This window comes from Salmo trutta, chromosome 6 (genome assembly GCF_901001165.1).
Source record: "Salmo trutta chromosome 6, fSalTru1.1, whole genome shotgun sequence".
NCBI classification, from domain to species: domain Eukaryota; kingdom Metazoa; phylum Chordata; class Actinopteri; order Salmoniformes; family Salmonidae; genus Salmo; species Salmo trutta.
Window position 1 is genome coordinate 56,809,827 of NC_042962.1, and position 16,006 is coordinate 56,825,832.

The following is a 16,006-nucleotide window of genomic DNA, read 5'->3' on the forward strand; positions in this document are numbered from 1 at the left end:
TCAACTCAATCATCAAGTTTGCAGAAAACACAACAGTGGTAGCCTGATTACCAACAACAATGAGACAGCCTACAGGGAGGAGGTGAGGGCCCTGGTGGAGTGGTGCCAGGAAAATAACCTCTCCCTCAACGTCAACAAAGCGAAGGAGCTGATTGTGGAATTCAGGAGACAGCAGAGGGAGCCCGCCCCCATCCACATTGACGGGGCCACAGTGGAGAGGGTGAAAAGCTTAAAGTTCCTTGGGGTGCACATCACTGACAACCTGAAATGGTCCATCCACACAGATTGTGTGGTGAAGAAGGCGCAATAGTGCCTCTTCTACCTCAGGTTGCAGCCAAACCAAAAACACAAGTTCCCACAACTTCAAAGGGAACCAAATGTGCTAGCTGGGATGGGTGTTTTTCTCCAATTACAATTGAGTTATTGAGGAATGGCCAAGTCAACTTGGCTTCATCAGATGATCATATAAGTATGAATAGTAATTATGGCAGGCCATCATACTTCTGTCATTTTTAACATTTTAAGTTTACCCACATTGTAAATCCCAGTTTGAGTGAATTAGGCCTCCAGATAATGAAGACAATGTTGGCAATTTGTAATGTATTGCTGCGCTGTGAATAGATGTACTATGCCTCTGAATCTTTATTCATGTGAGTGCTCTTCTGTTGAAATCGCAGGGTCGCATCGTAAAGGACATTCTGACGTATCTACGTCCAAGGGTGGAGCAAAACCCCCTCCCGACTCTCCACAAACGATAACATTACGCAGAGAGGACGCTCGTTTGTGATTCGCGAGAGCTGGCCCTCCCTCCTAGTTGGTGACTTGTTAAAATAGTTTTCGGGCGGAGTCGACTGCAACTTCGATATATCTGTGTGCAGTGAGTACGCAGGAACAAGCCGTGTACAAGTCCGTCGGTGTTTGGAATTTGGTACTCCGGAGAGGGACGGCAGAGAGAAGCGAAGGGAACTGAATAAAGAAAGAGCACCACACTAAAAGGAACTGAAACACACAGTCGAAAATGTCTTCGAATAAAGACGATGGTGGATGGAAGAAGTTTGTATGGGATTCGGACAAGGGGGAATTTTGTGGACGCACAGGGGGGAGTTGGTGTAAGTATGCCATTCTGATATTTAAGATCACGTTAATTGGGCATTATGGCCGGAGGTTTTAATCGAAATTGTGATGGATCTCACATTGCGCGATCGAACGCCTATTGGGCAGTATGGAACGCGCACCGAGTCTTCATTTCATCTTGGTGCATAGCACCTGTTTGATTTGACTTTGCAGCAATGTGTGCTACAATGGTACGGTGTCACCGAGTCCATATCATTGCCCATCGCCACTCGTTGTTCATGGCTCTCCATGTCTGTGTTGTGAGTAAAAGCATACGGTGAACATGCGACCAGTTATTTTGCTCATATTTCACTGTCACTTGTCCTTGCTAGGAACCTACTGCCTTATTCAAAAGAACAGCCTACCGACTGTTCCGAGCAAAGATGGGTTTTCATTTAAGTCGCACATCTTAAATCAATATGAGAATCTAAATAGGTCGTTGAAAGACGGTGGTGGGAATATGCATAATACATTATTAGAACATGTTATTCTAATGGTTCGAATCCTAATAGTACAGTCGGCTAGTTAATCACACTGCAGAGACGCAGCCGCCTATGCCTGGAAGGAGACTAGAACTCCCCATCGCATTTACATGATCTATAATAATTAGGATGGAATTACACCATATGTACATGCTGTAGAGACTTGGTTTCATTTCCGATGTAAAATGACACAATCAAAGGGTTAAAAATGCATCATAGTCCAAGGTGATTCAAGGTGATGGGGCCTACTTGGAATTATGGAGAGGACATTCCATCTAGTGTTACTATTCGATGTGGATCCTGTGTCACTTTAATTAACAATGGAAATGTATTAAGTAGACTAATTTCACTAATGTATTAAGTAGACTAATTCTCGTTTCCGTCTGCACCCATGTCTTCCCTCGTCTCAATGTCACACAACTACCCTACATTTTCGGTATTCAGAGGATGACAGGCTGAGCGACAATTCATGTTGCAATTTTGCTTATTTAACTGACCCCCTCAAGTTGGTTGGTTTGGTCATTTACTTCAACTATGTTTTGTGTGTATTATCTCAAGGCCAAAACTTATTTGGGTCTTTTTTTGTTTCATTTTTTGTGGTGACCATGTTTTATTTTATTTTTTTCTTCATTTTTCTTGGTTTTGGGGGGGGGTTACAGGTACAACATATAATTTCATATTCAGCTCAATAAAATGAGAAGGAAACATAAGGAAGTGAGCCTCTAACCCCACTCCCCCAAACCCACCCATTCAACATCTCTCCAACCAACACTGGTGCTCCTCATCCATCCAATGTAAGAGGTGCATCATTTTGAATGATGTGTGTGTGTGTGTGTGTGTGTGTGTGTGTGTGTGTGTGTGTGTGTGTGTGTGACACTATCCATGACTTTTATGACGACTCGTCTCCATTCGGCAACTTGCAAGATTAATTTAATCTGTCTACAATGCAAGAACATATGTTTTATCTGGTGTGATGCATGGAGAGAGAGGAGATATTGAACCCTCGTCTATAATATGGATAATGTACGCACCCTTGTACCGGCCAATTGCGATCAGGGAAACCGCATGATCTGGATAAGACGCATTGGGGTGGTTGTGATGTCCTTATAATTCTGCCAAGGAACAGGCGACATCTTAAGTCATACGTAATTGATTGAAAGGGAACTGCTGTCTCCTATAAGATGTGACCCTTTGACATTGTCTTATGCACCACTAGGCCTATACAGTACTAGCTCTGCAGGTCTGGTGGGTTGGGGGGCCCTGCCTTGATTGGGTAACTGATTAATAAAAATAAACTGCATAATAAGTAAATGTGACTGGTCAATTGTGAGTCAAGCCCGTAGAGGGTCCAAGATGCTTTTTTAAAATGCATTTGTATCATAAAAAAAATAAAAAATGATCCAACCACAGGAGCCCCATTCTCAATGTTTGAAATCCACCAGAGAGCATAATTTAGCCACAGAAAATGTATAGTTTATAAAAAAAACAACAACTGTGGATTAAGTTTTAGCACGAGCACAGACCAAAATAAAGGAACCGCCAACATAAAGGGTGTTGGGTCACCACGAGCTGCCAGAACAGATTCAATGCGCCTTGGCATAGATTCTACAAGTGGACCTAAACCAGGCCAGGAAAATGCACCCCACACCATAACATGTACTTTGTATCCCTCGTTTACTTAAATGTTTCCTTTATTTTGGCAGTTAGCGATATACCTACAGTTGGGAAGGCCGCAGTTTGGGCAGCGTGCTCCAAATATACAGTTGTGGCCATAGACGTATAATCCATAGAAGGGTTTGTTAACCTCTTACTTTGGCAGTTTGACTGACTGTTAAACTCAAGGGTACACTAGCAAGGAATGCCAGACTTGACTTTAGTGGGAAGTGCCATTTTATGGATTATAATTCTATGGTTGGTTGTGGCTGTTGGTTTGCCTTTTGCAGATTTCAAAATACCAAAGCCCCGGGCCTATGATTTCTCATTCTGGACCTGTATACCTGTGCTGGTTTGATGCATATCCCAGCTAGCACATTTTGGTTTCTTGGAAGTTGTGGGAACGTACGTTTTTGGTTTCCCATTGGTTCTGATTACAAAGTAATGTTTCCTGACCTGTAAAAATAAATAAAATAATAATTGTTCTGAGAACAGAAGTAAACATTTCACATGTTCTGGGAATGTATTTTTTTCAATTATTTTTTTTCAATTTATTTTTTAGGTTGCAGGGAGGTTGTGTGAATGTTCTATGGTTCCCTGAAAGTTATCCTGGAAGATTTTATTAATGTTCTGAGAATGGAAATTCTAGGTTATTGGAAGGTAATTAAATAATGTTCTAAGAACATGTTTCAAAAACTGTTTTGAACTCCAAGCACAGATGGGACACATGTCAATTCATTTTCTTAGGCATTAATCATTCAAACGCATAACTTTCTTAATTTTTTTATTGTTGCACGGTGTCAGTGAGATTTGACACTATGATCTTCTGTTCTGTATCCATGGAATTAGTCCACTGCGCCACCAGGATGCAACTAACATGCTTTTTTTTTTTTTTTTTTTTTTTTTTTTTTTTTTACGCATACAAAGTTGTTCACTTTAGTCTATTTAAACAAACCTCAATTTTAAAGGAAGCGAGCACTCATTTAAGACCAGTTGTGGCCAATTAGTGGGTGTGATCAACACACTTAACAAGATAGAGGATAGTTTTGGTGATGCTGAGAATGGAATGTATGTTTTTAAATAACTTTCTTAGACTGTTCTTTGAACGTTTACTAATGTTTTCTTAATGTTCTGAAAACATGACTTAAAATAGAACTGAGGAAACCTGTAGAAAACGTTTTATTTACTTTTATAAGTACTTACATTTCCACAGAACGTTGTTTCTTGAAGCTGCAATATGTAACTTTTTGGGCGACCTGACCAAATTCACAGGTCTGTCATTCTCATTGAAAGCAAGTCTAAGATGTGGTAGATCTGTTCCATGTGTGCTATTTCTATGCTTTCTGTTCTTAAGTTTTGTTTTTGCGTCTTTTAGTGTCAGTTTTGTACACCAGCTGAAAATATAGTATTTTTGGTTATGGAAAATATATTTCAGTGGTTTAGGACAATGATTCTCTACACTATGCTTGCTTGTTTCGTCACAAATCGAAATTTAGGCAAACTATTTAGAATTTTAGCAATCAGGAAAAGGCGGCGGAATTTCTGCATAGTGCCCCCTTTTTTTTACGTTCTCTAAACAATTTGAGCACATTACTTTAAATAGAACCATGAGGAAAAGTTAAACTGAGGTACTGAAATTCCCACCTAAGAAACATATGGTTCTCAGAATGTTATGTACTAGCTGGGTATCCTGCAACATTCCCAGAATGTTGTGGGAAGGTTGTATGCAAATAACCATAGCACAACCACACTCTCACCAAGCTCTAAGAAACATACTGTATGGTTCTCAGAACGTTATGTGCCAGCTGGGTAGTATCTAGGTTTTGTGTAAAAGCTGAGCATGCAGACTGCCTCCATTATTATTGGGACCTGAATGTATTAATTTATTGGTTTATCTGAGATGTGGGCACTATGTTTAGAGCAACCTAGTCTCTTGTGACAGGCCTAACAATTAAAGCTGAGTAGCTGGCTTGAGATTTGTTTCTGGGTGCTGAGTTTAAGAGCAACAAAAAGTGATTTGACAATTGTATTTACTCTGAAGCCTGAAGTTGTTGTTCTCCTGGCTACTACTGTATGATCTACTGGTTACACTTCATTTTCCTGCCCTCAGTGAAGAGTCAAGACAATGTCTACTGTTATAGGTGGATTACTATTTGGAACAGTGGCTTTGTGGTTAGGCTACCTCCTGCTCCCTCCATAGGAGACACGGGCTTCTCTGTCTGCATGTATTCTACCTGTATAGGTATCACTGAGCCCAGGTGTGCATCCCGAATGGCACCCTTTTCCCCTATATCGTACACTTCTTTTGACCAGGGCACTACATGGGGAATAGGGTGCCATTTGGGACTCATTCCAGTTATGGATAGTCTGTGTATGGACCAGGAACCTTAAAGTAGAAACCAGGTGGGCTTGGATTAGTAGTAGAGCCAGCCAATCTATTTATCCAATTTTTAATATGTTTGATAGTGTTGTGGGCAATGACTGGGCAGTCTAAGGTTTGACGATAGGATAGACACGCATGAGATTGATTTGGTCCAGTTGGAATTGGAACACTGAGGAAACACTCGTTTGATGACACAATAGGCAGACTTGCTCTTTCTCTTTCTAAGCTGTACCCTTCTTGTCTCACTTTGGTGCAAGACATTGCTTGTGTATTTGATATTAAAATGGTATGCATTTTAAGTCCCCAACTCCACAAACACTACAGTGAAAAATGAAAGTGGGATCCACGGTCTACATGTCTGCGGTGTTTAGCGTACTGTACACACTGGCTCTGCAGGGCTGGTTAGGGTGGCAGGGTTGTGTTGACTTGAGCAGATTCTTAACTACTGCAGTAATGCTAAGGTTGGACTTGGGACTTCATTATGGGGAATGTTCATTGTTTTTCAGAGCAGATTTTAACATTCTACAATTGCGGAATGCTGGAGTTCTGTACGTGGCTTTTTGTATGACTCAAATGAATGAGTGGAAATGGACCTTGTCAGCAACATAACAACCAGATCTTAATTTCATGGCATGACTGGTGTTTGTAGTTAAAAAAAAAGAAAAGGCGTATGTCACAATCATTTGTCCTCCACATCTTTTCCATGGTGATGACCCATATCTCTCTCTCTCTCCTGCTCTCTCCTTTTACAGTTAAAATTCTAGGGTTCTACTTAATCTTCTATGCTTTTCTGGCTGGAGTATTCATCGGCACCATCCAGGCCTTGCTTCTCACCCTCAGTAACTACAAACCCACCTGGCAAGACAGAGTTGCTCCCCCAGGTAAGGTATCACTGAACACTAGACACTGAGCCACTACTGCTGCCTGGGGACAAGAGAGATGGTGTCCAACCACAGTGGCTTCGTTTGAAATGGCACCCTATTCCCTACCCACTGGTCAAAAGTAGTGCACTATGTAAGGAATAGGATGCAATTTGGGCTGCAGCCAGAGTCTAACATGCATGTTTGTATATCTCAGAGGGGTGGGTTATGTCCGTCAAACATCCTCTTATTGAATTTCACACTTTAACTCGTTAAGGGAGTCCCACTGTGAGATATCAGCTGAATTGACTTTAGCACTGTATGGGCCAGAGAGCAGGCCGGCACAGTACCGTTTTAAGGTCGGACACAGAGGACTCTTGTCTTTCAAGTAAACGGTGGGTGTCATCCATGCATGCAGCATGTGGAACTATTTTGTTACTGGTTCAGTGTCTATGGCCCTGGCTCATTAAGGCTAACTTGTACAGTAGTATGCTTACGTCCAATAACAAACTGGTGAAATTTGATTTTTGGCAAAGATATACAGAAGTGCTTCTGTCAAAATGAACTCTGGTCTAGTAGTGAACTGAATCCTTGACGTGATATTCCAGTTACTGCAGTCCTACTGTTTAAATGCTCATGTCGTATTGGACCACTGGTGTAGGTAGTGGGTCAGTCGAGTGTCGCAATTAATTCCCCTAAAGTAGGAGCTACATGGGTGGAGACCTCTCTTCCCAATTTGTTAGGGAGTGTAGCGTTTTAAGAACGAGAACTGTTCCCCATTACTGGACGTTGCATATTTCATGTCTTTCTCCACAGCTTCCTTTTTCTGAGCGGTGTAGTCAGTTTCGCTGGAGTCTGTTCTGATCACGTGGGTGTGAAATGGAGGGAGAAGTGCTAATCGTGAACTTTACATTGTGGTCCCCTAACAGAGATCTCTCCTGATGCCTTTGACTAGAGTTAAAACAGACCGTGAAGTTCTGGTAGTCATTGCTTGCTTCCTTTACCAGTGAGAGCTCTGTGGTAAACTGTCAACGGCAGATGCTATTCTCCACTTTATTTTCTCTCCTTACACAACACAACCCAATCCCACAGTACCAATGCCCTTCCACAGAGCATTAACCCTTTCCTGTTGGGGTTTTCAACCATGACATTGTCGAAGACTAGTAAGCTGCATTTGAATTAGGTCTAAAGCCAGTATCCCAGCCCAGTCATTTGTCTGTCTGGGTATATATAGCCATGGTCTGCTCAGGGAACCTCCATTAGGAGATGAGGAGAGGTAGCTAGGCATTGATAGTGCGTTACTTTCCACAGGAGGCTTGATAACTGGGCCAGGTCGTCACAACGAAGAGGACACCTGATGGCTCTAACAAGCAGAAAGAGAAGAGTCAGACTATTTCTTTATCTCACAAGCTGACAGAGGAGAGAAGCGTTACTCTCTTCAGACTCCTCACCTCACTCAGTCCAGTTAGAGTTCTCTTTAGTTTTCTGGTCATGAAAGATGGAACTTAGTGTGGGGGCTGGGATGGGCTGGTTGTAAATAAGGAAGTAGAAGAGAATAGGGGCGGACGTGTTTTGGATCTTGTAGCGTAGAGACAGTTGTCTTTTGTTTGAAATGGGCTTTTCCCTTTTACTGACCCGTCTTTCCTGCTAAGAACAATGACAGGGATTCACCTTGTCTTCCTCTTCAAGACTGTTTTCCAAAGTGTGGACTCTTCAATGGATGACTGCCTCACTGAAAGACTTCATTAGAAAGAGAATTACACTGACTGTTCTTAACTGGTTTCATACTCAGTAAGGTTATCTATGTAACTGCAGTACTATTGTGAGTTAGTGTAAATAGAATGGTCACAAGTCCACTGAAACATTATTGTCCTATTATAAAAGTGTGTATTGCTAATAGTACTTTCTCTACTTCTGAAACTGATGGTGACTGTCTGTTGTCAGGCCTATCACACACCCCACGCTCCGACAAATCCGAGATCGCCTTCAACTTGAATGATGTGGAGACCTACTTGGCTTACACCAAGGCCATGCGAGAGTTCCTGGTTATGTACGATGACGACAAACAGCGGGACCAGATGAAATACGAGGATTGTGGAGGTACAGGAAGTGTTCCATTCCGCTCTCTAGCCCCTCCCCCTAGCTCCTAGTCCTACCCCCTGCCATGGCACAGACCTAAGAGGTGCTCAGTGTGGTGGAAGCTCTACTTAGATGGAGGTGGTACCATCATCTTCTAGCCTTTTGCTTATTGAATCCTTTCTGACGTTCTAACATCAGGTGGGATAGGAACTAAGTGGCCAGGACATGGAATGGAATTGTGTATTGGCTTCTTCAGAGAGAAGGTGTTTTTTTTGTTTGTTTTTTTTGTTGATGAATTAGTTGAAGCGAGCAGCTGTGGCTTCTTGTGCTCAATTGTTTATTTGTGATTTCTCCTCCTGCCTTCAGAGAAACCGGAGGACTATAAGAACCGTGGCGACCTGGAGAGTGATGTGGGGATCAGGAAGGCCTGTCGCTTCCAGAGGAGCTGGCTTGGGCCTTGCTCCGGCATGGAAGACAGAGAATTTGGCTTCCAGGAAGGAAAACCCTGCCTGATCGTCAAGCTCAACAGGATCGTCAACTTCAGGCCAAGGGTAAATATCCTCAGGACATAGCTTTCAGGCCTTATCAACCAGGACATATGAAAAGTTGACTTCTTGTACAAACTGGTCATTTTCATATTTCCAGTGGCCCCTGGTTGTTAGTTTATGCATATTTCCCCAAAAGTAGTAGTACATTATTGAATACAAAATCTACATAAACTTTCTTAGGTAAAAGTGTTACTGTTTTTAGCAGATTGTTTTGCCTCCTCGCTCACTGTGTACCTGTCCTCCATTCTTTCAGCCCCCCAGCTCCAATGAAAGCATCCCTGAGGGAGCGCAGACCAAGGTCCAGCCCAACGTCATGCCCATCTTCTGCACCAACAAGGTACAGTACGCCAGACATAGAACCACATTGAATCACAATTGATCATTCCAATGTCAGTTAACAGTTTTTTTTAAGCGTTTTTTTTTTAATTGTAAATGTGTTTCTGGGTGAAGGTCAGATGTCAGAATGACCAAAATAGCACCGTCTTTCTCCTTTTGACTCAATCTCTTTGCAGAGAGAGGAGGACGCCGGTAAGATCGGGGAGGTGAAGTACTACGGCATTGGTGAAGGTTTCCCCCTCCAGTATTACCCCTACTACGGCAAGCTGCTTCACCCCCAGTACCTGCAGCCCCTAGTGGCCCTCCAGTTCATCAACCTCACCATGAACACCGAGCTGCGCATCGAGTGCAGAGCCTACGGAGAGAACATTGGCTACAGCGAGAAGGACAAGTTCCAAGGAAAATTTGACGTTAAATTCACTGTCACCAACTTATGACCACAGTTAGGTTCATAGCACTTTTTCTCTCCAGCCCCCTCTCCCTCCCCAACCATTTCTCAAAAGTAACAAAATCATTTAGGAAAGGGAGTTGGGGTGGAAATACGAAGTTAAGTTAAAAAAATCACAACTAGTCTTGAACAAAACTCATAACATACGGGACGACACTTCATCTGTCTGCTTTACACTGGCTTCTCTGCTTCTGTCTAGGGTTAGAATGTAAGTCGCAGGAGGAGTAGCAATAGCATAAAGTATTTATTCTACTGTAAATGAAGAATATTCCTTGAGCCATGGGGACATGTTTCATTTATGACTGTAAATTGTAATTCCACTACTGATGTGTAGCGAGCAGTGTTTTGTCCCCCCTCCATATTGCTGCCTTGTGTGGTTTCTATACATATTTTTGGAGTGTACAGTGCAGTAGTCGCATACATTGGTCCTTTCCAAGCCATGTTGTAACCTGTTTACTTATGTGAGCAAGCTTTAGCAGTCCAAGATGTGTATATACTATATATGAATACTTAATAATTTAAAAAATATTGACACGGTACTCTGATCTCTTCTGACCCGTGTGAGGGGAAAAGGCTGCTCTCCAGGGAACTAGGCCTACTCTTTCCTTATTTTTGCCTTTGTCTGATTGATTGTGAGAATTTTTACATCGCTTTTCTTTTAGAATCACTTAATGTGGGATAAGGGTTTTATTACGCTATTGTTTCAGGCTTTTACTTCCTTTCGTTCTGTTTGATTCACTCTTAATGTCGAGTTGTGTCTCCGGGTTGTTGGGCTACTTTTGCCTTTTGTACGGCAGCGGTGCTGACTCCGCTTTTTAAAGATGATTGTTTTGCTCAATTACGTCACGTCGTCTCACAACGTGGTGTGACTTTCTGATGAATGTTTTAGCCATTTTACATGGTGGAAGGAGTTTTATATTTATGCGGTTGTACTTTTTTTTTTTTTTTTTTTTTTTTTCTGCAGAAAAGTGTAATGTATAAATACAATACCAAAGTCACTGGTCCAAGTTGAGAATCTTATCAGAAGCAGTGCTGTACCCCATGTTTTTAGGATTTCTTGTCGATGTTAAGTGCTAAACGTCAATGTCTAACATCAGTCCCGTTATCAGGAGTTCTCATCCGCTCTTGTCATTTATTTAATCCCAGTAAGAAAAAAACTGAAATAAAATGATGAAAACACAACTTTCTTTATTCCAGTTTCTCTCAAACAAGACCAATACCCTGCTGTAAGGACACACCGCACTAGTCTAAAGTGGAGTCCTCTCCTTATCTCATTTCCTTTCAATATGCACTGATCTGAAAGAACAGGACAGGTAAAAGGACAAACCCCTAGCTATAACCTCTGCTTTATTGCTGTGACCTTCCCTGTCATTTCAGATCAGTGAGGATGGAAATGGAACCATATCAGACCGTTGTATTCCTAGTCTGGGACTGTTCATTGAAACAGTCTGGTAGTATCTAGTGTTCAGAGAATAGTGAGGATTGGTAAGGAAAAGGGTTTGTTTATGTATTTTGAACCCTGCAAAAACACTTGTTAGATTTGAAATGCCCTTAATTAAAAGGAGACCATGTTCTGACCATCTTCATCCAAACGGACTCCTTATCAACTCTAACCAGATGCTAACAGATCAGGGAGGAATAAGTGCTGCCAAACCAGCTCCCCTTGGTGCATCTGCCCTTCCTCTGTTTTCCTATCGCTAATGACTGTCAAGGTCAACTCGGTGCATTTCAAAAGACTTAATTGACCTGTTTGTTTTTTTTGCAACAACGTGACACAATAGAGAAACCGCTTGTCAAATGATTATTTTTTTGTTACATTGTCGGCTTGGAAAAGACTACAAACCACCTTGTAATCAAGGATGTTACAGAGAGCTGTCAATGCTAAGTAAGGGATATTGTTTTGTTTTTTTGCTACTAGCCCCAGTTGCCATGGTTACCACAGCTCATCTCCTGAGAGACTGCCATGGTTATCGCAGCTCCTCTCCTGAGAGACTACTGCCATGGCTACCACAGCTCCTCTCCTGAGAGACTACTGCCATGGCTACCGCAGCTCCTCTCCTGAGAGACTACTGCCATGGCTACCACAGCTCCTCTCCTGAGAGACTACTGCCATGGCTACCGCAGCTCCTCTCCTGAGAGACTACTGCCATGGCTACCACAGCTCCTCTCCTGAGAGACTACTGCCATGGCTACCACAGCTCCTCTCCTGAGAGACTACTGCCATGGCTACCACAGCTCCTCTCCTGAGAGACTACTGCCATGGCTACCACAGCTCCTCTCCTGAGAGACTACTGCCATGGCTACCACAGCTCCTCTCCTGAGAGACTACTGCCATGGCTACCACAGCTCAGCTAGCCTCCAGGCTTATGACACATTACCTGGGTGACTGACTAAAAGTTTTATTTACCTAGGCAAGTCAATTAAGAACAAATTCTTATTTACAATGACAGCCAAACCCTAAACCAGACAATGCTGGTTGGCTTCCAATCACGGTGAAAAAGCCTGGAATTGAACCAGGGTCTGTAGTGACACCTCTAGCACTGAGATGCAGTGCCTTAGACCGCTGCGCCACTCGGGAGCCCATGTGGAAAGGACTAGCCCTTGATCATGACTCTCAGGTCCATTTCTTTAAACATAAGAGTCATTGGACGAAGGCGTCTTCTGTATTGGGGAGTTTTAAGAGCCCCAACACTCGGTCTGAACATTAACACTCGTCAGAACCTCATCTTTCATATCAGCAAGAAATCATTTTATAAAAACAAAAAGGTAAATTGATAAACATTTATAGGGTTTTATAAAAACAAAAAGGTAAATTGATAAACATTTATAGGGTTTTATAAAAACAAAAAAGTAAATTGATAAACACCTTTATAGGGTTTTATAAAAACAAAAAGGTAAATTGATAAACCTTTATAGGGTTAGGATTAGTGTTCCCACACGGCCATATCGCCAGGTTTCAGCACGTGTTTACCAAAGGGAAGACAGAGGGACCACCTGTGCTAATGAGCATGCGCCGAACACCTGTGTGTATTGGAAGAAGTCCTCCAGAAACGTGTTGTCACTGAGAAATACTGTTGGCTGCAACTGTGATAAAGCCTGTTAAAACAGTGTACCACAGGCTTGTGGTAATGGCTGGAGTTGAATGGTATCAAATACACCAAAATAATGGTTTCCAGGTGTTTGATGTCATTCCATTTGCGTCGTTCCAACCATTATTATGAGCCGTCCTCCCCTCAGCAGCCTCCTGTTATGTACAGTAATTCTATATTTTGTATTTGTGAAATTAGTAAGTAAATGGCTTAATGTTTCGAGAACCGGATCGCTATTAATAATCCATACACATTTAAATGGAGTATTTGGCTGTTTTGAGCCAGTCTACCTCAGAAGATAACAGAAGGTCCTTGGACCTGAAGGATGAAAGGTAGGCTCCTTAAGAGTTCATCTTGGACTACAGAAAGGCTAGCTTTGAACTGAGGGCTCTATTCAATATGGAAAGCTGAAGCGTTACTGATTCAGCTACAGAAATGTGAAGGCAATTTCCGATTGCGCCGACGTCCAGCGTTTCCCGCGAATGCAGTCTCCGCTAAAGCGGGAACGTTGCCTTTAAATTTCAATCACGCTATAAAGCTGAACTTTGGGGATTGAATAGGGCCCTGATACAGTTTGGCTCTGGTTCTAGTTTTATCAGAAGGGATGTAGCTTGTCTTAAATAAACACTGAGGTTGTTGTGAGCAATCTTTAAGTCAAGTACAACACAGTAATCTGAGGGCTGACAGCCATATTGAGTAGCTGAAGTGTTTCCTTCCTCAGGCCTACCTGCCTTGTTTGTCAGTTACTCCACCACCGCAGGTTCCTCCTCTTGGAGTTTGTCTCTAACACACGCAGCAGCTGAAACTTAATCCCAGCAACTCTATTTGGGTTTTCCATCAGAAAGGCTTTTATGAATGGGAGCCCTGTGTGTTTGCCACCGGGACCTCAAATGAGGAGGAGTGGAGTGACGGTGCATTTTCCAACCGTCTCAGTAGTGCTGTGACAGGGCCAGGGTGAGGGTGTCCAGGCAGCGTAGACTGACTGGTGGACTGACTGCCTGTTTGCATCTGAAATCGTACCCTATTACCTATATAGTGCACTACCCCTGGTCAAAAGTAGTGCACTGTATAGGGTATCATTTTTAACATAGTCCCTGACCGCATGTTGAGACCTGGCTAGCTTCCCTTTCTGTAATTACATTAAGTAGCCGGGGTGATTAGGACAGGAGAGGCAGCGGCCCAACAGTGGGGTTCTGTTTCAGGCTCCTGTATGGGGATACATCACGAGACAGAGGCGTATCTTGTGACCGGTGGCGGGAGCAGGCGCTAGCCTCGGGGGCATGGCGGACGGAGGTCCAGCACAGTGTCAGCCAACTAGGCGACGGGCAGGCAGGTGATAGCTTAATGAGACAGTGTGTGAGATGAGTGGCCGGGGAACCTGTTGTGGGCCAGGAGCCAGGGCACTGCAGAGAGGAGGGGCCTGCAGAGGGCACAGAGGACAGAGCCATGACAGACAAGACTAGAGTTTAGCTTACCTGAGGCCCATGGTCTTGGGTTGGGAAACTTTCTGGATTTTCATTCCACTACAACACAACACACCCTCTCTCTAACCTCATCACAACACACCCTCTTTCTAACCTCATCACAACACACCCTCTCTCTAACCTCATCACAACACACCCTCTTTCTAACCTCATCACACCCTCTCTCTAACCTCATCACAACAGACACACTCTCTAACCTCATCACAACACACCCTCTCTCTAACCTCATCACAACACACCCTCTCTCTTACCTCATCACAACACACACACTCTCTAACCTCATCACAACAGACACACTCTCTAACTTCATCACAACACACCCTCTCTCTAACCTCATCACAACACACCCTCTCTCTAACTTCATCACACCCTCTCTCTAACCTCATCACACCCTCTCTCTAACCTCATCACAACACACCCTCTCTCTAACCTCATCACAACACACCCTCTCTCTAACCTCATCACACCCTCTCTCTAACCTCATCACAACACACCCTCTCTCTAACCTCATCACAACACACACACTCTCTAACCTCATCACAACAGACACACTCTCTAACCTCATCACAACACACCCTCTCTCTAACCTCATCACAACACACCCTCTTTCTAACCTCATCACAACACATACTCTCTTTAACATCATTATCACAACACACATACTATTCACTGATGCCCATACATTAGGCTACAGCACTCGTAAATATTTTCTCTCTCTCTCTCTCTCTCTCTCTCTCTCTCTCTCTCTCTCTCTCTCTCTCTCTCTCTCTCTCTCTCTCTCTCTCTCTCTCTCTCTCTCTCTCTCTCTCTCTCTCTCTCTCTCTCTCTCTGTGCAGTGTTTCTGATGTTGAACCTGACTCCAGGGGCCCATATCTGGCTGATTATTGCTACCGTATTGCATCTGTCTATCATCATGACTTATTCATTGACTGATACACTGAGACCTGATCCCCAGGGAGAACTGAGCACGGCAGACATATGCAGCATCACCACTGGATTCACTTTCTCACCTGGCTCTACTCCCTGTTTCTAGACTACTGACTCACAGACTATGGGGTGGTGGACACCTTTACACACTGATAGACAACTGACAATCATCATTACTGTACAACCATCCTAGGTTCTATTGAGACAGAGAGCACTGTCTGCATTGAAAGGCTCGGCCTCGTTCCCACAACTTGGTTTTAAGTACTGCGCTTTGTGTTTCAAAGGAAGGTGTTCTGTGCCAGAGAAAGAGAGAAGCCCGGTTGATACCTGGTTCTAACATGGACCCTTTGTCCTGATCTTGTCCACATTCTGATTGTGCCCACATTTTTAGACGGTAGTCAGACACGCATTGTGTCAGGATATTAATCAAGTGTAAGCAGATCTAGCTGGTCAAACCATTTAAATCATCTTTACACCGGCCTATCTGGCACCAGCTAATCTGGCCACAATGCAGACACATTTTAATACATTTACATTTTAGTCATTTAGCAGACACTCTTATCCAGAGCCACTTCCAGTAGTGAATGCATACATTTCATACAAT

General features: G+C 43.1%; 1 protein-coding gene across 1 annotated transcript; it reads left to right on the forward strand.

The window, feature by feature from the left end:
* The first annotated feature begins 840 nt into the window (after positions 1–840).
* LOC115196387 (sodium/potassium-transporting ATPase subunit beta-233-like) lies at positions 841–11,084 on the forward strand. The gene is made up of 6 exons (XM_029757171.1): positions 841–1,109; positions 6,384–6,512; positions 8,436–8,591; positions 8,937–9,121; positions 9,372–9,455; positions 9,631–11,084. The coding sequence occupies exons 1-6, from the start codon at positions 1,019–1,021 to the stop codon at positions 9,889–9,891; spliced, it is 906 nt and encodes a 301-aa protein (XP_029613031.1). The 5' UTR covers positions 841–1,018; the 3' UTR covers positions 9,892–11,084.
* The last annotated feature ends 4,922 nt before the right edge of the window (positions 11,085–16,006 follow it).

Bases quoted from the DNA above. Each gene is read 5' to 3' on its own strand.
- LOC115196387 (XM_029757171.1), top strand. From the start codon at position 1,019: ATGTCTTCGAATAAAGACGATGGTGGATGGAAGAAGTTTGTATGGGAT. The intron at 8,592-8,936 runs GTACAGGAAGTG...TCCTGCCTTCAG, and splicing joins GAAATACGAGGATTGTGGAG to AGAAACCGGAGGACTATAAG. The intron at 9,456-9,630 runs GTACAGTACGCC...ATCTCTTTGCAG, and splicing joins CCATCTTCTGCACCAACAAG to AGAGAGGAGGACGCCGGTAA.